Genomic DNA, 27,967 nt, shown 5'->3' with positions numbered 1-27,967 from the left:
TTGACACTAACTTTTCAGCCAGGAATCCCAACGGGACATCTGTTTTTTAATTCAAAAGTCCCTTTCCTAAGTTGGAAGTCTTAAATAATTATAAGAATAAAGCAATAACCTTTGTGTATCAGTATAGATATGCAACCTATTTTTATTTTTCTTTCGTTCTACTTTTTGGGATGTTGATCATAGCTCATATGTGATAACATTCATTAAGTAATGAAGGAAGGATATCCTCTATGTTACCTTCCAGCATTATTAAGTTTGGTTACAAAATCAAAGTGTTTATAGGTCTTGTAAAATATGTCTTAAATATTACTGACTTCAATTGATATAATTTATTTTGTCCCTTTGTCTGTAGTTATGCATTATATATGCCAGTAAGTAATTTTCATTTGATATTGTAATATTGCTGTATTAGGTTAATATTGCTGTATTTAAGGTCTACATGAATAAGTGTAAACTAGTCAAGAGAAGACAAGAGTTAGTCGCAAAAAAAACTTTTTTGCTCATAATTCCTAACTTATAAAATTCCTTTACATAATGATATCAATTTCATGATTAGAAAGACAAGAACCAAATTATTACTTTTGCATTTAAAATATAATCACTAAATCGATAAATTAAATTTTTTTTTTTTTAAAAATCATGCATCCTAATTTGTTTGTCCGAAATCTAGTACACTATTGATTATGGAATTGCTGATTTTTTTCACAATGTAAGTGTTCTTACACCATAGTAAACATCAAATATTAAACAAAACTATATAAAACAAATCATTTTTACTATGATGGTTGAAAATACAGCAAAATATCGGCAAATACTGACATTGGAATGATTGGTATTTGGAAAATTTTCGTGTTTTGTAAACAAAATTTTATGTTTCATTTCCGGTTTACTTTTTGTAAGTTTATCATGTTTAATAATTTTTTTTTTGCAAGATTACCATCTTAAATGAATACTTAAAAGTTGATTAATGATCAATTTTAATTGTTTAGTATATTTTTTATTAAAAATTTTTAAGTCCCACGGGACATCTGACTTGGAATTTTAGAAATCCCTTGCCAATTTTTGGAGTCCGCGGGACTGCGTAAGTGTCGAACACTGCTTTTTGTATAGGTTGTAATGAATATTTCATTGTCAAACATTTCCTCAAACATGATCTTACACTGTAGTTTGTGATAGATATTACTAAGTAAATTTTCACTTCACAACTTTTTGACTCAGAGTCTCTTCCAAAAACACTGTATTCTAAGATTTAACTAACTCAGTTAATAACCTTGTACAAACCCTTTTCTTAGGAGGTTTTAATAATCTTATGTTAACAATCATAGTGTTTGGTGGGGTATGGCCATTGGCCCGTTATGTATCAGTAAGCTGTATAATCCAAACAAACAAATATTCTTTTTACCTGCATCTTTACTCTTTATACTTTCCCCTCTAGTTAAGTGCTGTCAGTCTTCTTTGGTATATGCTTATACTTTTGAATGATTGGCTATTCTCTTTAACTTGAGCTTCAAATTTGCTTTTGAGTGTGGCTATTTTCTTGAAACTCTTCTTTATTTAAAGTGCTTTCTTCGGTTATGAGTGGCAAGTCTCTTAACACTTGTTATAAGTTAGTGCTAACTTTTGTTGTGACTGCTTAAATTACATATTTTTATTAGTATGTCATGAGTGGCTACTCTCTTTAATTTGTGCTAATTTCCTGTTGAGAGTGGCTATTTTCTTTACATATTTCTTTAGTTTTAAGTGCTTTACTTCTCTAAGTCATAGTATTGGCTGCAGTGAGTTCTTTAGTGAGTTCTTTAATATCGGGCATGAGCTACAACAATTCTCTGGCTGTACATTCTTTTGTAATGAATATGTAGACCCATAATTCACTGCCATAGTGCATTTCCTGTGCTTACAGTCACCTCACTGTTGTGTCATGTAACTTGCTTTTATATATAAACATATAAACATTAAACACATTAGGAAAGAGAGCTTGGAATTACGGCAAGGCTGTACATGATGTCAAGAAAGGATGGTTAAAGATTTATTTTTCTTGTAAGCACGATCTGCTCAAAAATAAGTTCAATCATGCTTTATCTGACTATTGATTAATAGATTATAAGCCAATGTTTTAGTATGTCCATAAACAAAATGTCTAGAGAAATAAGTTGAAGTATATCGTAATTGAATGCTGCATCATGTTTCACTTTGTCATGAATATTGATAAGTAATTCCTCCTCTTATTTTGTATTTTTCGTCTGATAAAAGTAGTTTCTGCATTATGGTGCACACTGCAGTCATTACTGATCAGCTGTTTTTGTGTCAAATCAATTAAACATTGAATCTTTTAACATTTTTTCTTTCAGTATTATTTATTTCAGTCAAAAATCTGTGACTTGACAAAACTTTATTAACTTGAATGTTTGCAGGATATTTGGCTACCCTGATCAACCTGGCATTGATTTTGGTTTAACTTTATGGTTATAATTAAATGCAAATTCTAAATAGTGGCAAAGAGATTTTTAATATTTTCTTAGAAACAATACTGTAAAATGCACTTATAAAGATTAAATCAATAATACATAAATCGTACAGAATGTGTAACAATGAAATATATATACTTTATAGAAGGTGTAAATGGTGGCGAAGACTGTTTCTTTTTTTTACCATAAAAATGATTTCTCTGGAGAAATCTGTATGGCAGCTGGTATAGAGGCTTATAATGAATCAAATAAGTGGAACAGATTAATATTACATGTGATAATCACTATCAATAACTATAATACATTTTCTCTCACATTGTTCCTAACTACAGTAATAGACACAATTCACATTGAAAATCATGATGACAGAAAATGTGTTACATACATACTACAAATGGATGGATTTATAAACGACCTTGAACTTATAGATCAATGTTTTTGCTGCACCATTATTGAGCTGGCCTGTCTTCTTATGATCTTGGCTGCCATTCAAGTGAAGCAATTTTGTTTTATACTGCATTCATTGGTTACAGGTATACTCTCTGAGGAAGATCAATTTATATAAATATTGTTTTATATTTTATACAATTGTATGCATTTTGCTTGCATATATCATTATTATAGGCATTATGCTTAGTAAAACAGCTTTCTGTTGTTGCTTTTAATTGTCTTATTTTAGTCACTCTGTCTGGTTTAGTAAGTTCCTCTAAAATACCAACATTAATGCTGCACTAGATTATTACCTTTATATATTTAGCAGATTTATTCTTTTATATTGATTCAGGCCAAGAATAATTGCACTAATTGATCAATACAATGTACGAAATATATTTTTACATAAATACATATAAAATGTTGTTTTAAGTAAACATGATTGCGTTACCTAAGTTACATGATTGCATTCTGGTGTTGCACAATTTCAAAAAGCTCTTAAGAGATGTTGTTTTTATTCATTTTCAAAGTAATGTGCAAAAATTTGGTTTCATTACAATTAACACAAAAGAGATGTGTTTTTGTGTTATTTTAGACAATTTATTTGCAAATTTCTCAGTTTGTAGAGGTAATCATTTAGTATTGAATTGGTTTGCCAAAGGGCACACAAGTAAACTATTATTACCAAATCCTCATGCATTGAAGTGTTACTAAACAAGAAACAATTAAAGTACCTTTTATGAGAACATCTTATTCTAGAAGAAAAGCATCATTCTGTATTTATAAATGTTGCATGTTTAAATGCTAAGAAATTAAGTTTAAATTTAGGATGTTCTTTTTCAAAAGTTTGTGTAAGCATAATTATTGCATAATGTATTTTTCAGATAAAAAAGCATTTTGAATAAATTCAAATTTAGTTGAGCATTCAAAATTGATTACACTATCTAAGGTTTCGATTTGACCAGTAATATATTGCTGTTCTGAAGAATGAGGCTTGGCAAAGTAAATGTTTGACACAGATGGAGACAAATATATTAATAATTATGACGAACCTTGTTATATGTTACATACTACTACTGTATAATTAAATGCATACCAATAGTCCATTTGTACTCACCTACAAGTCGGGCCCCTTAATAAGTCAGAGTCTACATTTTATTGTATTAATTAGTGCACAGAGTTTTGCAGTCTTTTAATAGATGCAGAGCAAAAAAGTCAACTCTGAAGAAGCATGGTTTTATGTTAGTAATGTCCAGCAATATTGGCAGTTAAATATCCAGTAATGGTAGATTTCATTAACATTGCAAAGGTATTTCAGAAGTAAAAAGCAAATTCAGATCAGCTTTATTTGCCACAAACATGAACAATTATTATATAGGTAAGTGATAAATTTTGGAGAAAAAAGCTGACATGGCTTATTTCACAAAATTATTCCCATTCCTTGTGTGGCCTTGCAAATTGAATTGATTGTTCTATGACTAGGTTTTTATTTTTTTGCAATATACATAACTTATATTCAGGGCCATCCTTAAAAAAATGTTTGTTTGCAGTAACGCGACCGACTCACAAAATTTGCCCCTACTCAAAATTTTTTTTCATGGTCTGGATAAAAAAATTTTTTTTTGGAATCAGAAAATTATGCCTTGTGCTTTGTTTTCGTTCTGTTAAAGGTTAATAGAAGAAAAAAAATGTAGGTCTTATTAAATTAGAATTCAGTTATCAATTTATTAATTGTTACCAGATTATCAAAGCATATATTGTCCAGCATTTTGAAATTCCATGTTTATTTGGGAGTACAGTTCAATAAAAAAAAAAAAAATCGACCTACCTACCCACCTTGAAAATTCTGGGTCGGGTTACTGCAAACAAACATTTTTTTAAGGATGGCCCAGAGCATAGATTATGCTCATTTAGTACACCTTACACTTAGGCTTTTTGCAAAAAATACATGTAAAAATATATTATTACCTATATTTAGATACTTTAAAAAAATTTGCAAACTAAGCATTTTCAGATGCCCATGCTCAGCAAAAATGAATTAAAGGATGTAACTATGCCAGTTGAATTTGTCTCGGTATTGATCTCTTTGGAGTCTGTTGCTTTACTAGTCATTGTTTTGTTGTTGGTCAGACTGAATTAAACAAATTCTACTTGATAAATGTGAGAAAGCAATTGCTATTCTCATCTGATAATGTGCCAGTTGATATGGGAATGTGGCAGACATTTAGTGTTGGGGATTTGTTAGGAAAGAACCAAAATAAAGTAAATGGATAGAGTGGTTACCAAGTCATCAAAATATGTGCCAGGGTGTCTTTTCTGTACATGAGGGTATTTCCTATTAATAATAAACACCTTTAATCTTGCTTTCCAAACCAACAGCTTATCCTTTTGAAAGTGCTATATAAAAGTATATTGAAAATCACCTTGACAACTACCTTTCCTACAATGCAATCTGTTGTTCTTTTTAACACAACCCTCAGTGCACAAACACAAGGCTCTTTTTGAACCACAGAATTCCTTCTGTACTCTCAGGACATTGCATACACAAACCTTTTGGGACAAAACCTTAAAATTTAAATGTCAGAAAATTCCATCCGAATTTTAATGGTAGTAAATCCTCATTACCTATGAAGACAATTATGAAAAAAGGTAGATAAAAATGAGTATACTGTAGGTGAGAAGCTGATAATTGAATATAGGATAGATGGTATGCTGTTGGACAGGTGAAGCATATGTTGGCTGTCTACAAGCTTATAAATTATAGGTAACACTGCTTATAATAATGGCTTGTGTAAATATTGAAAGGCATTTTTCCTGAGAGCCAACAGTCATAACAAATCATCAAAGACGAGGTCTGTTGTTTGATGTAAGTAGAAAGGTGTTTCACACAGCTCAATGAAAAAAGCATGTTTTAATCCTTTTTTTCTGTAACCTAAGCCACCAGAATGTTGCAGCTAGGGTAGATATGTTCTACACTTTTCTACCAAGGTGCATAAAACCTGTACCTGAAAATACAATCTTTGGAAAGTTAGCTAAAATGGGGAGAAATTTATGTCTAGAAAAATTTGTATGCAATGCTTTATCTCATTCAGTATTAGGGTAATTAACTTGAAATTTGTCTTGAAAATCACAACTCGCACATTTTCTGTAAGTAATTTATCGCAGATTTCTGAATGAGTTGCCTATATGTTTCTTTTTAGATTTTAATAAGAAGTGAGAAAGGACTGATGAATTGGTTCTTCAAAGACTAGAAATCTCATTTATTTTCATTGCTTGAGCAGTGAAAAGCAATTATTTACATTTAATATTGTTAGTTTTCTGCCAGAAATTGCAGCAAGTGTAAATCAGGCCGTCATTCTTCTGACTCTGGTAAATGTTCCTAGAAAGATAAGCTTTGTTAGTATTTGTATATTACAATTTTATATTAAATTGCTGCAAGATCTATTTCCAAGAGACAATATTTTTTAAGGATCAAGTTCAAAGTCAAGGTTTCTGAATTTAGCAATATAATTAATTATGAGTTTTTCTCTTGGAGTGGAAGGCAAAAATATTCTTTTCTCAAAGTTCAGTTCACCATTCCTTAATGTGGCATAATCTAAAGTTCTGCACAAGAATGCGGAGGTATTTATATATTTCGTTTAAGTTAAGATAGGACAAGGTCATTGGTCAGTATATAATTGTTACATCATTCTTCTGTCTCTTAGGTTTGTTTCATTTGCAGGTATATGCTTTAAGGAGTTCAGTTTGATGAATTAAAACAGCTGTTTTTCATCATTTTCCAACACTGCCAAGTTTACCCAAGTGAACTGAATCAATATTTCAGGAAATAACATAAAATTTTGTTGTCAATTTGAAAACACGCTTGTGGTCCAGGCCAGAATTTTGTTGTGTCAGATATTTTCGCGACTTTGTTAGATTTATTTTGTACTATAAAAATACATTCACTAAGTCATTATTTCCTTTAAATGTATGTTCATGAAGTCCAGGTTTGTTCAAAAATATCTCTGCTATATATTTTGTCCAGAAACTTTCATTCTGCTCATTTTTACCAAAATTTTATTGTCACATATTTTCGCGACTTGTTATATTTCTTTGATACTTGAATCTTTTACAGAAAGAAATGCTAAATATATATAGCATATTTAGCCCACATTGTCTGAGATCATATTTTAATATTAAGCATACTTTGTTCTGTTGATCAAAGTGCATGCAATAAAATGTTGTAGTTTAAGTTTGGAGCATAACATTAAAATGTAGTCTAAGTTTGGAGCATAACATAAAATGCTTTTATATAAAATACTTCTATAAACAGGACTAGAAATGCTGAAAATACTTTCTCTCCATGTTACAAAGTAACAAAAAAGACAGAAACGAAATGAAGATAAATTAGCTATTGAAATAAAACTGGGGGAAATTGGCTGATTCTTTCTTGTAAATGACCAGATACCACTGGGCATAAAATCTGCTGTTATTTTGACCTTTTAAGTATTCTGGTACAATAAAGCATAATTTTATGACGGGATATCTCGGAGATTTTTGGGGGAAAGAAAACCAGCTATGATTGGTACTGAAATGTTTTGTCAATAAGTGGATATAACAGAGCATGTATAGGGATTTAATGGCAATTTAAGCTATTGATTACCAGACCAATTAATGCTAGGATGGTTATTCATGAGTTGTCCTCAATCAATAGTTTTCTCACAGATTCTTATTTTTATAGTTCACCTGCTCTTGAACCTGAAAGTACCCATCCTATGTATTTCACACATTGAAAAAAGGTTCTGTAACAGTTTCATTTTTGCTTACTATATTTTCAGTTATGTAATGGTCGTTTAATGCATGTATCTACCATGTTTTTTGCACAAAGTTTATTCAAGGACAAATATAATACAAGATGTAAATGTGCTACATTTCCCAAATTGATGTCAATACCATGTCAATGACATTTTGATTGAACACATAGGGAATTATTGCAATATAGGGAATTATTGCAATATTGTTGAGAGTCCAAGAGGGCTTTTATGTGGAATTTGGCTGTTTTTATCAAATCATCCCCAAATAACCCTGGCAGACTTAAGTTATGGTGATTTGTTTAAACAAGTTAATGAGCTTTCAATAGGATCTTTAGTATTTTTTTAAGGGAAATAAAGAATAAAAAATGCTGTTACTCCAAATGTGCTCAAATTGGAGTTAATCGAAGGGACATTTATAATGATAGTTAAAAATTATTCTTGATTATCATGCAAGGTTTTGTATGCATTTTAGAAAAAATATGTATGATGTTTGAAAAGTTCTGACATTGATGCCACTGAAAAATTATTTTCTATTATTAGGTGAACCTTCAAAAGTGTTAAAGTTTGATCCATATTCTATTATTAATCTTGAATCATAATTTGCATTTTAATTCAACAAAACAACAGAAAAAAAAAAGAAAAAAGAAAAAGATGTATATTGAAATTAATGGTTTAATTTCAGATTTTTAAGGCATTTTGAAAATACTACAGTATGTTGGATCTTAATTAAATAAAATTAGTGTACTTTTTACAATTTTAGTTTCAAATCAAACATTTCCATGTGATTTCAGTTAGGACAGCAGAAAATTAAGATCCGCGATTGGCATTTTGTATAATTGATCCACAGTGTAGACGACTAAATTGATTTTAACATATCATATAAAGAATCTACATTCATAATAAAAGGTAACATCTGGATAAAGGGTATATTGACATATGATACATAATAATGCATTTTAATGCAGTCAATTAAATTTTGTCTTTTTTTGTTGTTGTTTATGGAATAGAATTTATATCGCCAAAAGAAAAATATAATATTCAGGGTACATCAGAACTGATAATGATCATTGTATAAAAGTATGATGAAAAATATTAGTGGAAATTATTCAACATTTTGTTGCCTATTAATATGCGAGCTCAGATTTCTGCACGTCAAGCAGTTTAAAAATAAACGCGAAATGACGTCAATCAGTGTATTTGATATTCTTGTCATGATAGTTTGGTAAACGGGATTAAGTTTGTATCTTATTTATGATACTAGCTAGGATTAAAAGATGCATGTTTAATGCAAGAACGAACTCGGTCTTCTAATGTTTTATTAGTCTAGTTTTATTTACCTTGTAAAACAGGTTTCATAACAGATATATTTATTTATACAAGCATTAATGACAGTTCTATATTACCTTGAAAAATAAGTTGTTTTTTTTCTTGTTTATAAAAAGGTAATGTGTTTACTGCCAGAGCTAGCTGCGATACCGTTTTTCTAAATGGTTAAACATGTTTGATTTAAACATATTTATTTAAGCTCAATTGCAAAACAAGTTCTTGCAAGTTATATTTATCAATTTTGAGTCCACTTCCTTGAAGTAACCAGTACTGGTGTCATAAGAAGAAACATGGTCATGACCTGATGAAGGCTCAAACCCATGATCCACGGGTTGAGAGGCAGACACCTTAACCAATAGGCCACCACTCCCATGAAAGGGGTTAAACATGTGACATAATATCATCTCCACCGTAGGTTTAAATCATGACCTTTGTGTGAAATCTCTCACTGTTAACTGTAAGTATGCAGCATGCAGGCTATAATAAGGGAAGTTAAGTGGTAAATCTCAGGCACTTTAGACTTTACATAATATTCTGATTTATTAATAAACAATATCATCCCGCATTTATTGTATGACTTAATTGGCATTGAACTTTCAGTTTCTTGTTTAACTTAAACAAAATCAGTTAAATTTAACACAATTTGTTTATCTTTATACATTTAGAAATGTCATTTAGAAAGTAGAATCTTTAAATTTATAAAGATCCGACTATTAAACACTGAGCCAGAATGGCCTTAAAAGGACAAAACGTAAAGAAACTGGTCTTACAAGTTTTCCATAATCTTTAACAGAAAATTCAACTTTAAAGATTGGCAATAACATTATAAGTAGCAAAGGTAACCTCCTATAAATCTCATGGTCCTGGTTTACTGATACTGTATTTGTAATTTTAGATAAGTTTGTCTAAATTTAAACTTGTATGTATTTACATTATACTATGGGTATATCTGTGTCACTCCCCCGCTTTAATGGCTTTTGTGTAGTTGAAGTGTCAAGATTAAATTGTATTTTAAAAATGGGGAAGTGAAATAAAGGGAAATTTATTTAAATTTGATGGAAAAACTTGAAATATAAAGCAGTTAGAAAGGTCAAATGGGTGCATTTCATACATTTTAAAATGAAAAGGTTTGATAATATTCTCAACATTATGATTTAAAAGGCAAGTAATTAGAAAAGTGCATGTAATAGCTATTATAAATGCTATGTATCTTTGAGACTGAAAGTTTGGCAATATTTGACTTAATAGTGGAAATTTAACTTTGACTTAACAGTGGAAATTTAAAAAATTGCTTACAGATCCTGGTTTGTAGATTATGGCAAGGTCCATCACGGGTGCTATTATATATTCCAATTAAGATTTAATTTTCTAAAAAGACTTGTTCTTTGACTGTGTTGTCCAGAAAACTTTCTTGGAAACGCTTTAACCCTTACCATGCTGAATATCCAAAATTTCCCATTGTTCAATCTGGACAAATCCTTTTATCATATTAATTTAGGGAACACTGTTTTTGACTGAATTATTAAGTTAAGTTAATAGTGCAAACCATGATCAGTCGCACAGATGTGCCGGCTGATCTGGTTTTTATGCAGGTTACATCATCTGCAGTTGCCGCAAGCAGGCTTAACCCTTTACCTGCTGAATTTGTATAATGGATTTACCCTGCTTTGAATTTAGAACAGTACATTTAAAGTTCATTGTAAAAGGTTTTTCAATAACAAAACCAAAAATTGAGCTTCCAACAGTGAAGAGCCTCATTGTGTGGATGTGCAGGCTCAGGCCTATCTGTATACTGATGGCAAAGGTGTAAATCATGCCACTCACAGTTTAAGGGTTAGGATTGAACATAATCTTTAGCTTTTGTCCATCTAAGCGGGCAACAGATAGCTTTAGTAACATGAAAGCATGTCAAAAGACTATAATTCATGTTTTATGTAACAATTTTGCCAGAGAAACAATATTGTACAATATTGTTTCTGACATAATATATGGCATCAATGACTATAATGATTAAAGATTGCTCATGGATTGCATTAATATTCTTCTGTCAGATCTTTAATGAGTTTGTTCCCACTTTTTCATTGATTTTAATTCTTTAGTAATTTGTTTTTGTTTCTTGGAAATGAAAAGCAGACATGGTTGAAGGAATCTTCGTTGGCAATAATTCCCCTGATGGTTTGTTATGGGAAAAGTATTTAATTTGTGATGTTATTACATTTTGCATGCTATCTGTTTTTTCTAAATGAGCCATGCAGTTGTATATTTTTTTTATCTTGTTATTGATATCCAATATTAGGTAAAAACCACTTTGCTATCCTACTTTCTTTTCCATTGATGTTCACACTTTTCATTGATTCATTGAAATTTTTATCTGATTCAATATTGTAATCATAAATGAAGGAATTCACAGTTCCATAAATCACTCAAGGCATTATTAAAAGATCAGTTTTCAGTTAAAACTAGTGTGAAGTAAGGCACTGATTGCCCATTGAATTGATTGACCCGAGTCTTTACTGATATCTGAAGTCAATCAGGTGCGTTTCAATCATGAAATTGCACTAACATAATAATTTTAAAACAGCTAAAGAAGATGATTTTAAAACAAACATTACAGAAGTAATTAAAATAAACATCATAATAACACTGTTATAGCATTAGCTAGGCTATGATAGCTTAAAGACAATGCCATCATGCTCTTGAAGTCCTTGGTTTGTGTTACTAAATCAATCTTTAATCACCAGTTGATTATCTTACTGCACTGCCAGTTAACATTTCAAAAAGGTGCTACCGGTACTAAGAAAACCAGAAAAGAACTATGTTTTCTAACAAAGGGATGCACTGGGTATGGTAATTCTATCAAGGAAACAAATCATTCAGAACCATAGGATTACCATATACATCAATGAACTTTTTTTATGTAAATGAGCAAAATAGATGAGTCTGGGAAACAATTTGAGTTAAACCAACAATTTAGATGATGTATAAGAGTTAAAGACGGAATTTATATCAACATAAACTTTGCCATGCTAAATATATACAGTATTATATGGACTTATTTGTATATCTTTATATCTTGACAGGACCATGGTAAAAGTTTCAAAATATTTACAGACACTGTGCTGACCATGATCAGACGTGGATGCATGGGTTACAGACACAGTGTAACTGCCAGCAGGCAAAAGGGTTAAATATAGTCTAAATTTGGACTGGGTCTGTCTGAAACTATCTCCCTTAAACAATGTCATTTGTTATTCATTAGTTACTTCTGTCCAGTTGTCTATTGTGAATGTAAATAAACTTACCGGTCAGATTTTCTGCCAGATTAAAAAGAACAATGATTAGTAAAAGAAAGGAAAACACTGATATAGAAATAGATAAGTCAAATGTGTTTAGCAGTTTGTGTTATATTTTACGCCAAGTTTCATTGATCATTTTGCTTGCATGTACTTATTTCTTCAGGAGAATCATGTTAGAGAGTGTGGGTAACTGGGTATATATACACCAATACTACCTGCAGCATCTACCTGAGATAGAATAGCGGCAGAATTAGAGTAAGATTTTTCCAATTGATGTAAACTGTTTCACCTATTCTGTCATCAGATAACTAAAGATAGACTGTGCTTAACTTAGTACCACAATGATTTTGATTTGATGCCAAAGCGAGTTAATAAGGGAACAAGAAAGATAACAAAAAATAACAAAAATATAATTATGTAATTATTAGTTCAAGTTCTACAAGAATGACAATCAATCTTTGTATATATATATCATATGTTTTTATGTTAGTCAAGCTCTTAGTTCATCTCTAACAGGTTTCTGAAAGCTAAGTGGCAAGAGCCCATTAGTAGAAGAGATTTTACTTACTAATACATGATATGTTTTCGAGATATGTAATGAATAACAGAATATGACTATTGAGAGGCCAGTGTTACATTGTCAGTTGAAATAAAAGTAGATATATTACCAGTATGATGAATTTTGATAGTCTGAAAACGGACGCACGCGATGACCCCAATAATTTAGGCCTATACTTTCAATTGTTTACATGATGGTTGCGTTCAAATTCAATACTTATTGGCATTCAATATTAACTCTCTTAGCCTGCCGGCCGCAATTAAAGCTACCCATGCAACCAGTGCAGACCAAGAACAGCCGTCACATCTATTGACATCTGATCAGGGTCTGCATTGTTTGCGTTTTAGTCAGTTCTTACTTTGAAGATTTCCCTAAAAATGATAAATGGTTTTATCCATATTAAAAGATGGACAAGTCTATTTAAGGTATTTTAGCATGGTATATGTTAATTATTAACAGAAAACAGATTCGACACTGAGTCAATGCGTGATATTCAAGGAATTCCAAAACAAGGAACAAGAGCATGTATTTGGAATGCATACTTACAATGTATTTACAATGTATATTGTAATTGCTAAAAGCTGTAGGATGAAAGATGCGAGCCTATAGTAACGAAGATATTTGTTTTATTATGTCTAACAAATTGTCTCAGGGGTGGAGTCAGAGCGTTTTTCAAAATTAAAGATTTTAAATGGTGGATAATCTAAAATTTATGGAAGATGAAAACATAATGAAAATGTTTAGAAATAGATTATAGAACTGATATTGATTATTTGATATTAATTTACTCTATTTATTTTGTTAAGTTTATACTAATTTATTTTAGTCCGAAGTTTGAGTTAAAAGCTATAAGCTAATTATTGAAACACTCTCGAATCTGTTTTTGTGTAAAGTTTTTTGCTCATCAAAACAACGGCTTGCCCCTGACAGGATATGAACCCATAATATTCTGACTTGTTTGCCACTGGCCATGCCGCCACACTTTTTACTTCTCTATGATAGTTTCATTATCAGGTAAACACTAAACAGGTTGAATGCAATACATGATAATATTATCACAGCAGCACTTACAATGTATAATGTCTCAATATTACAGAGGCTTTTATAAGACACATGCAGTAATATTTTATTTTTTTACACTCTGTGAAACTTCAAACAGAGTTAATTGATACTCGGAATCAATACACATTTACAGGATAAACAACAATCATTCCTAAAAAGCTAATTCTCTAATAGTCTGACTACTCTGTTATAATTTTAATGTAATTGAAAGCTAGAGGTGTAGTTAATCATTATTTTATTTGATTCTTTCAAGGTTTTACGTACTGTATATGGTAGTTTTATGGTTTTATCTACCACATTTAATGTGTGTTTGGGCGGTTAAGGGCAGATCAACACATCTGGTTCACCATTTCCCTGACTTAAAGTATGTCCCAATAGAATATTTAAGAGTCACAGTAATTTTCAGTTGAAAGTAAATGCACATGATGGTATTACTAAGGCTGGTGTCTGTCTCTTCATATTTTTGTACATGATGAATGGATACTTTCAAAGTAACATGTTAATAGTGCTGCGAATAAAACATTAAAAAAGCAGAGGTGTTACTTTTTTAATGAAAAAGTTTATTGAAAAATCAATACATCATAATTATGTACCTTTTGCATGCTTGCTCTATTAGCTAACATTCATTAGAAAAGTGGAAAATCAACAACTAACTTTAACTGAGGTATTTTTTAAAGCAAAGGAGTTATCCTGCTTGCCCACAGTTGTCGCTGAGGTCAGCTTCTACAATCTACAGATCACATCTTGTGATCAATATGTTTGTCGTAGCCACTTTTTTTGCTGAAATTGCATTGAGGGATAGCTTTCCAAAAAAAGGAGGCTTTCGTCTTTCTGTAGTAGTTCTGTTACTTCTCCTGGAGCTTTTTATCTTGCTGGAACTGAAAGCTTCCCTTATCATAGAGCCTTGCCAACTTCACACCTGTGTAGTCTGACCATAAGAAATTCAGAAGGTTATTGGGTGTAAATGAAGTAAATAAAGACCTGACTAATTTAATCTTTTCTATTTATTAATTGAGAGTTTTGGGATATATTTTTATTAGTAAATCAAGGTCAAAATATTATAAGCAAATAATGGATGATATTTAGCATTCTGGTTCAATTATACGATGTTATGTAAGATACTGCTTCCAATTAATTATATACTCTGTATATAGAATTCAGCACTTTATATTGTTCACCTGACCTAACTAACAAAACACACTGATCATCCAATATAGATAAGGTAAATAGAGGCTGGATTGCTGTGATCTTATCTATACAAAGTACAAAGCAAAACACAGAATAGAAAACACCATGTTATTATGGCTATTGTGTAAATGAACTGAATGAGAACAATCAAAGTGATAGAAAGGCTGTGGCAGATAATGTAATAAATATCTGTTTCAAAATCCCCCTGTAGGTAAGAAAAAGAGGTCGAAATGCTGATAATGATGTATCTCAGCTTGGTGAAGTTTCATCAAGATCAGTGTTTTGAAGTATCACTGTATCATCAGCAGCTTGCAGAGATTATCAGAGTTAACTTGATTGTGTCCTGGAGGTACACTTATTGAATTCTTTGATATTTGTACTCATTTAACTCACCTTTGAAGGGTTCCAAGCTATTTTACTATATGTATGTTATGTAGGTATAAATGAAGGATAGACAAGTCTAATGGTGATTGAGCAAGGTCTCGAATTTACACGATTACAATTTATAACAATTTATATATACATGTATTTTGTTAATTGATTTGGTTCAGTGTCATATAATTGAGGGAAAAAAATGTAATTATTTTCATGTCAATGACATTCGGTAGTAATGTTTGTATAAGGGGATATAAGTACATGCTTTTAGAAAAGTAAGGTAGTTTCTCAAATTACAAGTGAAGTTTTGAATATGTTTGCCTATCTCTTGAGTAAGTAGTGCAAGTCCAATATATTGAATGATTTGATAAATATTGGAAGTGAAAAATGATTTATCTGAGTTAGCGTTTGGAAGTACACTACCTTATTGCAGTAACTAATATACCTCTTATTATTGGAGTGGTCTCCCTTTCATCCCTTTTATGAATGGTAAATGTTATAAATTCAACTTCTGAAATTAAAGCATTTTTGTGTTTTTTTGTTAGAAAAATTATTAACATTTACTGCTCAAATGCGAATGAAAACAATTTTTATTTTATTACTTTAAGTGTAAAATTTAATATATTTATCTAAACAAAAATTTGTGCATTTGCATATAAAACTTTACATTTTTCGTAAATTTTTTGCTAAAGTGAAATGGAAGAGAAGTCCTTGCAATGAAATACTTGAGAAGATTCTATCTATATTTTATGAATAAAGTGAAGATACAAAAAGAAATAGTTAATGAAGATATTAAATTATATGTGACACTTTGTTACGTCATACACCAATCTGATGTGAGCAGATTAACAAAATTTCATTTATTTACGTAAGTATAAAGTCGGACAAGTACTTCATCTTTGTTTCATGCTTAGTTGACTGCCTTCATTTTAGGAAATAAACCATTAGTTAACAGAATTTTACTTTGGCAATGAGACAAGGAACAAACTGTGTGGTAATTCTGAATGAATATATACTTTAAAGGCCCAGAAATGCTTTTATTATTATTTCTTAAAGGCACAGAATGCCTCAGAAACAAGTAAGTTTTTCTTTATCTAGATAGGGCAGACATTAGTTTTATAATGTTTAAATAAAGCATCTAACATCCTCTAGAAACATTATTTAAATGTTAATAAGCTCATGTTTGTCCTTATAAAGAAGTGAAAATTTATTTGTTTCTGAGGCTAAATGTGCCTTTAAATTTACAGAAAATTGAGAAAATTATATATCGAAGTTTCTTTGGTCATAATTTTATCTTATATCAAATGCATGGTGCTATATATAGCTGTATATTAAAATTGACAGGCTTTATTAAAATTTATTTCCATAACTTCCCATTTTCATATCTAAATTAAATTTTATAAAACTGGAAAGTTTATTGATATTATAAATATTTCAAAAAAGACTTGGCTAGGCACCAAAATAGGACCTGACCAGCCTGTATATGAGCTTTGTTTAGTCTCACTGTGATGCTATATACAGTATAACAGTTGGCTGCATTTTGGACTCAAATCAGTACCCTACATACTGCAATATATTTAGTAATAGTGCTTTAGTAAATTCCCAGCCACAAATGAAGCACATGCTTCAGGTAAGTCCCCCAGCTTTAAGTATACCTGAAATGTACTTCAGATATACTTACAGATAATAAGACCTGCTTCACCTGAAGTCCTACAGACTTCAATGATACACCTAAACCATACTTCAAATGAAGCCTCTGGGACTTCAAGTATACTCTTCCTAACACATACCTGCTTCAGTAGAAGCCCAGGGAACTTCTGCTGGAAGTGCCAGGGACTTTGTTGATACTTTGTAAACATTAATAAATAGATAAGAACAGTAATGGGGCTTCAATGATGCTTTAAACACTTAAATGAAAATATAAAGCATATTTCTAGGGACTTCATATGTACTTTTGAGACTTGAGTAAAATTTAACTCACAAACACAAGTGATTGTAACATAATATAAACCATGTGTAATTGGTCAGTGAGGGGTCAAGAGTTTCTCCTTGCTGTTTTCATAATAGCCTGTGTTAAACTCGCTTATCTTATATAAAAGAAAGTGTTAGATAAGTGGGGCTTACAACATGTAATCTAATATCCTGAAGAAATCTGGCTCTCAGAAAATTCAAATATTACTCAGGAAGTTTCTTTGGACCTCAGTGCTTATAATTTATAAAGATGCTTAGGACTAAAGTTAAACATGTGCCTTAGATGAAATAACTTTATAATGTGAACTTTAATGAAATTATAATGGGACATTAAATGAGTTCTTCAATCAGATGGGAAATGGAAATTAACTATTGTTCAATGGAATAATGGTAGGCTATTTAGACTATTTGTAACAGCCTTTCAAATTTACCTTAAATTAACACTTGTTTCTCTTCATAAATTTTACATATGTCCTAATTTAAATCTTTTTCACTGATTGTTATTGAGGGGGGAATTTTAAATCTGCCCTTTTCTTTACATTTTGTACCAGTAAATTACATGCCTGTGCAATTCATGATTTTTCATAATATTTACATTCTGAGGGCAAGGGGACCTTTCTGTTTCAGTAAATTATGGGTTATATTAACAGTACCATCAATCATATAAAAATGGAACCAATATTATTTTACCATTGGTAGAGTTTATTAAAATATTTCATAAGATATAGATTTATACCCTTTAACCTTTTAAAACTTTATATATGTAATTTATGATGCTTTAAATGTACTTCTTCAATGATGCTTTAAATGTACTTCTTCAATGATGCTTTAAATGAACTTCAACTTGATGCTTAAATTGTACTTCTTAAGATATATAGTGTTTGATGCTTTAAATATACTTCAATAAATGATCATGCTTTAAATGTACTTCTTTATGTTGTGCTTCAAATGTACTTCATTATTAATTCCAAGCTGATGTTTAAAAGGGCTCCAAGTGATGCTTCTATTGTACTTCTGGTAAAGCTTTAAAGGTACTTCCTAAATTGATACTTAAAATGTACTTCCCTGAGCCTACCATGCTGAGCTTGTAGGTACTACCTGAGTGATGCTTTATATATGCTTTCTTAAAAGAAGTATCTTTGAAGCATAATTTAAATATTTTAGACGGAGCTTTAAGTGTACTTCCCCCTGTTCGAGTGAATGTTAAATTTTGCTCCATAAAATAAAGTACACTAGAAGCAGGTACTTAAGTGATACCATATTGATACTACATTGTGGGGCTTTATAGGTACTTCTATTGTACCTAAAACGTACTGTATTTGTGGCTGGGCTAGGTTAATAAGCTAAGCCTAATATACATTTCTAAAGGTTATCACTATTAACATTTATTACCCCTTGCTTTACTGTTAATTTAAGTTCATAATAATGATTGAATCGGGTGTTATGAAAATTTAAATTAAAGCCAATTTAAAGGTACAGCATTTTCATCAATTTTTATGTGGAGGAGTTTAAAGGTGTAATAATGTCACCTCAATGTGTAAAATTCCTTACACTTGGAATTGGTAATCATGTTTTATTGATCACTGGGCTGCTTTTGTAAATATTTCAAATGTATGGCACAAGATTAAAATATGCATAGAGAAAAATTTAATATTCAATTTAATTTAATCAGTATATATACTTGTACATACGTCTATGTAAGCATTAATAGCAAACATTGGCATAATTATGGCAAAAAAATGACCATAGCAACATTTTGACGATGGAAAAATTGATTTGTACATGTAGGTTTATTATAAATAGAAGGATTTCAAACATTGGCATATGGCAAAAATTTGTCCTGTCACCATGGCAAAAATTTGACCATGGCAAAAATGTTTGAAGACATTGCAATGTAAAATTTTGAGCATAGCAAAGAAGAAAGTATACCCAAAAATAAGGTAAGTAAAAAATTATAAGATATCCGAGCTATCGTATAATATAATTAATCTTATATAAATGTATATTTTATTTTCAGGAAATTTATCAAGGTTAGAATCTTTGATGATGAAGAGTATGAAAAGAATGAAGAGTTCTTTGTGGAGCTTGGGGAGCCATCATTGACCAGAAGAGGATCAGGTAACCATGGTTTTCTTAATACATCATTATTCTGTAAATATGTGACCTTAGTTGAATTTAGGTCAGTATGTTCTGGTCATTTTTCCAGAACAAATCATGCAAGTAGGATAAAATTAATAAGTATTATGAATAATATACAATTATTTTATGTTTATGACCTACATTTATATAAGGTAAAATAGGATTAATTAAGAGCAACACATTTAAAAATTAACAAGGGTATTAACAAGGGATAAAGTTAATTTTTTGATTTCTGTTTCCCATGATTTTAACACATTCTGACACCAGTGGATTAAATAATTATATCATATCAGCTTAACTTATATATCCTTTATTTTTGTGATTTGATTACTCTGAATAAGGAAAAACAAACTTAGTACTGACCTATAATGACAGGTTTAATAATAGACTTACTCCAGAATTAAGAATAATTGGGTTTTCCCAAGCTGATTCATAGGTACAAACGAACTTATAATTACTGTTTTGGCTTCAAAACTAAGCGCAACAGATTGACTTATCTCTTGTGACACTTTGTTGTGCACCTTGAAGCTATATAAGGGTAAAAGTTTGTTTGTACCTGCAGAGTAGCTTAGGAAAACCTACATTTGTCGAGTTCTGAAAAACATCTATTGGGAAGGGACTTTTGCCCAAGGGTCTTTAAACATGTGAATGACTGACTAAATATGATATGGGGATCGTATTCATAAATGGGAAAGGACTTCTTCAGTCCTTCCAAAGTTTAACAATAAAATCATCAGTATATTCCTGTATATAGTGGTTATATAATGTATGGTTAAAGAGATTATAGTTACACATTATGATACATTAAGTCACAGTGGTCTATCTTATTATACTCTATGAAATGAATAATGACTGTATAGTGCGGGAGGCTTCTTAATGACACGATGATTGCATTATCAATATCAAAATAACTTCTACATGACAAGACAGTTGGGTTGTTTTGTTGTTTTTTTCTTGGTGATAAATGGGTCTAGTTTATATTGTACAGCTCTAGAACTTGTGTTTGTGCTTCCAACATCTCCAAATTTCAACACTGGTATATCAAAGACATTATGATAAGAATTTTAGATACATGGGATATTAGCTTCCTAATTATAGTAACAGCTTTAATTGTTGTTATTTAATACCAATCTTTATACCAACAATCTTTAGTGATTCTTCTCAAATTGTTTCCAATTAACTTGCCTTTGGTTTCCAATTAAACTTTCTCTGAGAAATTTATTTTTAGATTTTTATTAAATATTTGGAATGAAAACAATACGTACAAGTTAAGAGAACTGTGAATCTTATCTGATTATATAGCTGAATAATGGGGGCAACCCTGTAATAAGAATAAAAAAAAACTTCTCACAAGAAGTTTTTTCATTATCTTAAATATTTTGTTGGTAAATGTTTAACAGATCATATTTTTGGTCCATCTACTAAGGCCACCAAGATTGTGTAATTGTAGATAGTAATCTATCCTAAGGCTGTTTCTACTTTTCCTGCCTTGAGAAAGTGTTTATGGCCTTGCTGTTTAAGATGATACTTGAATTGGGTATTACTTATGTCTCCTATTCCAGTAAATCATATTTGAATGGGACATTTCCAGATAGCAATATGGGATTTATACATCCAGAATTATCCACAAGAGATTTATGTTCAAATTCTATATACAGACTTATTGCAAGAAAAACTTGGGAGTTAAGGCGCCAGCATGTGTTTTGTTAATTATTGGTTTAAAATAGAGACTGGTGTATAATCTGCAATATTTCACTACAGTAGCAGATGAGCTGTAGTATTAACAGTCCTACGCATAAGCCCAAGATTTCCAGTTTTTCCCAAAATTTCCTATCTCTGGTCACTGATGAGCATTTAATTATAATTACATGGGTTGTCACTGTATTACTGATAGCAGCACCCTTGAATGTTTTATGACCCTATTATGTTTCAAGAATGTATAGTTTAAGCTGGAAGATATAGAGAACATTTTAGATGTAACGAAAAACTAAGATTTAACTTTTTAGTGTAAAGAAAACAAATAAAAATTGGATTACAGTAAAAAAAGGTTTTTAATCACTTACAACTCACAATGAAAATAATTTTGTAAATTACTTTCATATTAAAGGCCTATATCATACCTCAGTGATTTACATTCTTTTTCTTTTTTTCAGAAGGAGCAAAATAATGTTTAGTAATAATAATAATGGATTCAAAGCATTATTGTAGGTTATCATTCAATCTAGTAGGAAAAGAGATGAATGTGAATTTTTTTGTATAAAAAAGGTACCAAAATGATACAAGCAAAAGTAAATAAAGTTTTTAAAGTAAAATTCTAAGTTCAAAGAGGAAATATCTCTTGAAATAAGGATACTAGAGTTAAAAACCTTGTCATGCATGATGTGAGTAATGACAAAGGACAATTATCTTAAGTCTAGAGTTGATGTCATTTATAATAACAAGGATAATTGTTAGAAATATATTAATGTTCAATAAATCCCTAATTCAAAAATAAAATGGAGATAATTCTAGAAATACAGGCCGGACTTGAGTTATAAATCTAATCGCACCTGATAAAGGTGTTGATAAAAACATTTTTATGCCGCAGAAGGGAGGCATATTAAAATCGCACCGTCCTTCTGTCTGTCTGTCTGTCTGTCTGGACGTCCGTCTGTCTGTGCATCCCCACTTCATTCCTGTCCGGACTATAACTTTGTCATGCATGGAATGATATTTAGATAACTAGGCGTTAATGTCTACCACATCTTGCGTCCAAGAATTACGTCCCTACCTCAGAGGTCAAGGTCACACTAACATTTTGAAGTTTCACCTTTTCACAATAAAAGTTTATAGGTTCAAGCATTTGTGTCCGGAATGTAACTTTGTCATGCATGGAAGAATAACTTGGGATACATGTCTTTCACATCAAGACTGTCATGCATCAAAGGATTACAAAATAACTAGGCATAAATATCTTCCACATCAAGACGACATGTCGCGACTAAGACGCCTATCCCTACCTTCAAGGTCAAGGTCATACTTATAGGGATGATGATTCTGAAAATATTGATGCTAGCTAGAGTTATGAAGATTGCCATTTTATTGTTTAAAGTTAAAAAATATCAATTTTTATTTTTAAAAAAAAGTTTAACGGGGGAAATAATCCTGGAAATATTCATGCTACAGTTATGAATCTTGTCACACATGATAAGGAAATATATTTAAAGTTAGAAGGTTGATACCTTAAGAAATAAAAAAGAAAGTAAAAAGTGACAGTTTTTGAGAGGAAAAAAAATTTTGGGGAGATAATTCTGGAAAAGAGAGTTTAAAAAAAACCAAAAAACATTGTCACATATAATGAAATTGATGATAAGGAACACATGTTTGAAGTTTAAAGTCAATACTTTAATATGAAATGAAGATGTTAGAGTACATGTAAAATATAACATTATTTTAAGTTCAATGAGATATAGTTCTGGAAATACTGGGTTTAGAGTTTTGCACCTTATCAGATGATGTGGATGATGATAAGGAATATATATTTGAAATTGATACCTTAAAAAATAAAGAAGTTATAGGCGCATAAACATTAATTTAAAGTATGGACGCTGAGGTCGACTTGCAAACCAAGGTGAGTAGGACAACTCACCACATTCTTAGTATAGTCGAGCTAATAATATAAATATCACTTATTTGGTCATTTCAGTTAAGAGTCTTGCACTTTTCAGTAAAAGTTACATCTATGAACAGTTTTTTGTTTTTGTTTTTTAGCTGGCCGGGAGGGGGTTCAGTCAGAAAGATGAGAAACAGCGACACTTAACAATTGAACTTTATTTTATTTATTATTAATTTAAAAAATTATCGTATGTTATAAAGTATATTTACAAATAATTGCTAGGTTTCACAATTCAATTGAGCCACAGACCCATATACAAAAGAAAGGAGAAAAAACATTGATAAATTTAGTGACTGTATCTTCTGTAGAAATTTGATCCTTCAAAGTTGGGGCCATTAGATAAGAATACAGACGGGCAATAAATAATGACAAAACTCTCAACTCAGTGGACGTGTTAATGGGAGATATACAGTTAATAGTAATTTACTAGCTGATAAGCCCTTACTGAGATTCAGCAGGCTGGAAGGGTTTATGCGTAGGACTGTTAAAGGATTTTAAGTGTTTGCCATTGTAAAGCCTGGCGTTACATAATATCTACATGGTTGATGTAATGAATGATTACCCCCAGTAATATAGAGTCACCTAATCTCCAGAGCTGATCAAAACTTGATAGTCTTTTACACTAGTTGCACCTTAATCAACAAACATTTCCCAGAGTTTTGTCATTAATTGTTTTAATGGATTTACATTCTCTAAAAGTCCCTTTTTAAGAGTACTCTGTCAGTGTTCGAAATTAGCAGTAGTCCGATAGCCCCTGACCACTAAATTTCTCCTCAGGCTACCAACTTTTCACAGTAACAAGCCCGACCAGGCTACTGTAATTTCATAGGCAATATAAATGAATAAATGAATCGTGCTAGTGAAATGTCTTTTGGGCTAGTAATTATTCCAATCTGGTAGTCCAACCAGCCTAGTTGATTCAAATCCTAATTTCTTACACTGCTCTGTAGCACACAAGTTAAATATTATACATTTCTTGTTTATTTCCATATGAAATCCAGGCCATCTTAACAGACATCTTTCGCACATATTCAGTGACATGTTTTATTAAATTGTCTTTTCCACTTTTCCAAAAATGACATATAATCAATACTAAAACAGCAAAAAGAGAAGAGGTCAAGAATCTTGTATTAAGAAATTATTTTCAGTTTCAATAAGAAATATGAGCCGCGTCACGACAAAACCAACATAACGAGTTTGCAACCAGCATGGATCCAGACCAGCCTGCGCATCCGCTTACAAACCCTATAACAAGTAGAGACACTGATAGCGAACAGCATGGATCCTAATCAGACTGCGCGGATGCGCAGGCTGGTCTGGATCCATGCTGGTCGCAAACCCATTATGTTGGTTTTGTCATGACGCGGCTCATATGTACTTGCACATACAAGTCCTTGTCACAAGTACAGTATGGTCAGAGGCTTTGATTTTTTTTATCTTTAAAATTTTACATTCATGTCAGAAATAGATTTATCGAATAAAATAAGATTATAACAAACTCAGGCAAAGGCAAGAAGCTCACAGGTCAACACCAGAATGATAGTTTGTAGTCACTAATCTACTAAAATCAACAAAATTCTTTAAAACTTGGAAAAGAAATCAGATTATTTTGGCTCGGGCAACTAGATAGCATCTTGTCTAGAAGCCCAAAAGTGCTACTAAATGATTACATAATCATCCATTTTAAGTACATTTTAGCCGAACCCTTAAAAGATATAAATAAAAAAAAATGCTTTTAACATTATATTGTAATGCAAGTCAATTTTATTTATCTAATCAGTTATGTAATTGGTTATTATCATGAAATTATGTTTGTCCGTTTGTATGTTCACTGTAACTGTTTGTGCCTTTATCTAAATGTAAGTTTGTCTTTCATCGAACCCTGTGTTTAACCCTTAGTCTACAGGCAGCCACTGAATTTACCCGTGCAACCAGTGAAGACCAAGATCAGCCGGCATAATCATGTGTGCTGTCTGATCACGGTCTGCACTGTTTGCAGCTTTAATCAGTCTGCTGTTTATATGGCCAGTCTCTTGAATGATCAAATCTTAAAATTTTGTATTAATTATATATTGAAAGGACTTCAAATCAGGATGAGAAGTCTTTTACACAAATCCACCTGGGTAAGGGTTAATATAGAATGCAAACACGCAATGAAAAAAACATTTGGTTAAAAGATGCTATATTTTGATGATCTTGAAAAGATTAACATGTTCAGCTGATTTGATATTTTGAGAAGTAAAACAAGCTATGTCTTAAGTCACATGGGAGGGATTTTGTTTGTTTGAAAGTGTTCCTTCTTCAGAATATCAATATTTTGATCCAAACTTCTGTAAATTAATTCTATTTCCACTGGCATGACTAATATGTAGGGAAATTTATTTTATATGACCACCCTTTTTGAGACAGAGGACAAAATTGTTTTTTTTTTTTTTTTTTTTTTTTTTTTTTTTTTCAAATATGATTTGGAATGGCCAGTTATATTTGAAAGTGTTGTTGGTCCTTTAAAATCTGTAGTTAGTTAAGTCAAAAATTTATATCAATTAAGGGCAGTATAAAATTAATGTTTCATAGTTTAAATGCTTTGAAAATTAGTTAATTGCTATCATAAATTTCACTCATTTATGATGAAAGTAGTTACTGATGCTGATCAAGAGTGTAATAAGAAATAATGTTCCATAAATAGTAAGATAAATTATATGTGAAAAAGATGTATTATTTGACTCTATAGTAATATGCATGCATCGCTAATTGCTACCACATCATTGCCTTATTTTATGCTGCCGACTGCATAATTATACCTCAATGTTGTATATGATAGTAGTCACTTTGTTATAATAGTTTACTCATTAATAATTCCTTTATTTCAGATCAGATCAAAGGCAATTTATTGCACATTATGGTACAATATTAACGTTCACTAAATGACTCAATTTCAGTTTTCAGCTACAGTTGTACACACCTTGGCATGTGTATTTTATCAACATTTCTTTGCTTTTTAAGTTACAGACTTGTAGTGGTTGTATTTTTTATATGTGCTCTGTAATGAATATTTTATAGCTGCAAAAATGCTTGGACTGATTCGATATGTATCCCAGTTCAGAACCATCTAATATATTTCTACAGATTGAGTTACAGTTTTGATTCTAATAAATGCTCCCTAAGGCTGCGCATATTCTCGATTATACATTTCTTCATCTAAGATTATAGATTTTATGTTTTTGGACAAAGTATAATTTGATTCATGTAAGGCAAATCAATTACTGTTTATATTCATATTAGACAATTATTCAAAGAATTTGTACAGGCCTTCATAGTGCCAAGTCAAAATGTTGAGTTATTTTTAGCTCACCTGAGCATGCTCAGGGTGAGCTTTTAGGATCGATGATTGTCCGTCGTCCGTTCACATTAATTTTAGTTGTTAACACTCTAGTGGTCGCATTTTTGCCTCAATCATCATCAAACTTGGTCAGGATGCTTATCGAGTTGATAGCTCGGATGAGTTCGAACATGGGTCATCTCGGATGAGAAACTAGGTCACAAGAGCTAAAAATAGAAAAATCTTGTTAACGCTCTAGAGGTCACATTTTTGCCTCAATCATCATCAAAGTTGGTCAGGATGTTTGTCTAGGTGATAGCTCGCATGAGTTCGAACATGGGTCATCTCGGATGAAAAAGTAGGTCACTGAAGCTAAAAATAGAAAAACCTTGTTAACACTCTAGCGGTCACATTTTTGCATCAGTCATCATCAAACTTGGTCAAGATGCTTGTCTAGGTGAAAGCTCGGATGAGTTCGAACATGGGTCATCTCGGATGAAAAACTAGGTCACCGGAGCTAAAAATAGAAAAACCTTATTAACACTCTAGCGGTCACATTTTTGCATCAATCATCATCAAACTTGATCAAAGTGCTTGTTTAGGTGATAGCTTGGATGAGTTTGAACATGGGTCATCTCGGATGAAAAACTAGGTCACAGGAGCTAAAAATAGAAAAACCTTGTTAACACTCTAGAGTCACTCAATTGTCATCAAACTTGGTCAGGAAACTTGTCTAGATCATTGCTGGGAATAAATCGAACATGGGTCATCTCGGATGAAAAACTAGGTCACAGGAGCTAAAAATAGAAAAATCTTGTTAACACTCAAGTGGCTACTGTTGTGATCCAAATATTCTGTTAATTGGTCTGAAAGTTTGTTTTGATGATTTCTAAGTCAAGTTCGAACATGGGTCATCTTGGATGAAAAACTAGGTCACACCGCCCAAATATGGAAAAACCTTGTTAACATTCTAGTGGTCACATTTTCGACTCAATTATCATCAAACTTGGTCAGGATGCTTGTCTAGGTAATTGCTTGGATGAGTTCGAAATCGCATGTGAAACTAGGTCACCGGAGCTAAAATAGAAAAATATTGTTTACACTCTAGTTGCTACTGTTTTGATCCAAGTATCCTGGAAATTGGTCTGAAAGTTTGTTTTGATGATTTCTAGGTCAAGTTTGAATATGTGTCACCTGGGTAAAAAACTAGGTCGCACTACTCAAATATGGATAATCCTTGTTAACACTGTATTGGTCACATTTTTGACTCACCTGTCATGAGACTTGGTCAGAATGCTTGTCTAGGTAATTGTTTGGATGAGTTTGATAAGTCAGGTGAGCGATCTTACGCCATCATGGCCCTCTTGTTTCATTATGGGTGCTATAT

General features: G+C 31.4%; 1 protein-coding gene across 1 annotated transcript in view; it reads left to right on the top strand.

Moving 5' to 3' along the window:
* LOC132743643 (sodium/calcium exchanger 1-like) overlaps positions 1-27,967 on the top strand; it is a gene marked incomplete at its 3' end in the record, with an annotated part of 65,954 nt that overhangs the window by 16,593 nt on the left and 21,394 nt on the right. Inside the window, 1 exon segment of the mRNA XM_060732192.1 lies at positions 19,485-19,585. Within this exon segment, the coding sequence (XP_060588175.1) occupies positions 19,485-19,585 (101 nt within the window).

This window comes from Ruditapes philippinarum, unplaced genomic scaffold (genome assembly GCF_026571515.1).
Source record: "Ruditapes philippinarum isolate M1 unplaced genomic scaffold, ASM2657151v2 ctg727_1_1_1_1, whole genome shotgun sequence".
Classification (NCBI taxonomy): domain Eukaryota; kingdom Metazoa; phylum Mollusca; class Bivalvia; order Venerida; family Veneridae; genus Ruditapes; species Ruditapes philippinarum.
Note: the sequence above shows the minus strand (reverse complement) of the source record. Positions and strands in the feature narration are given on the sequence as shown.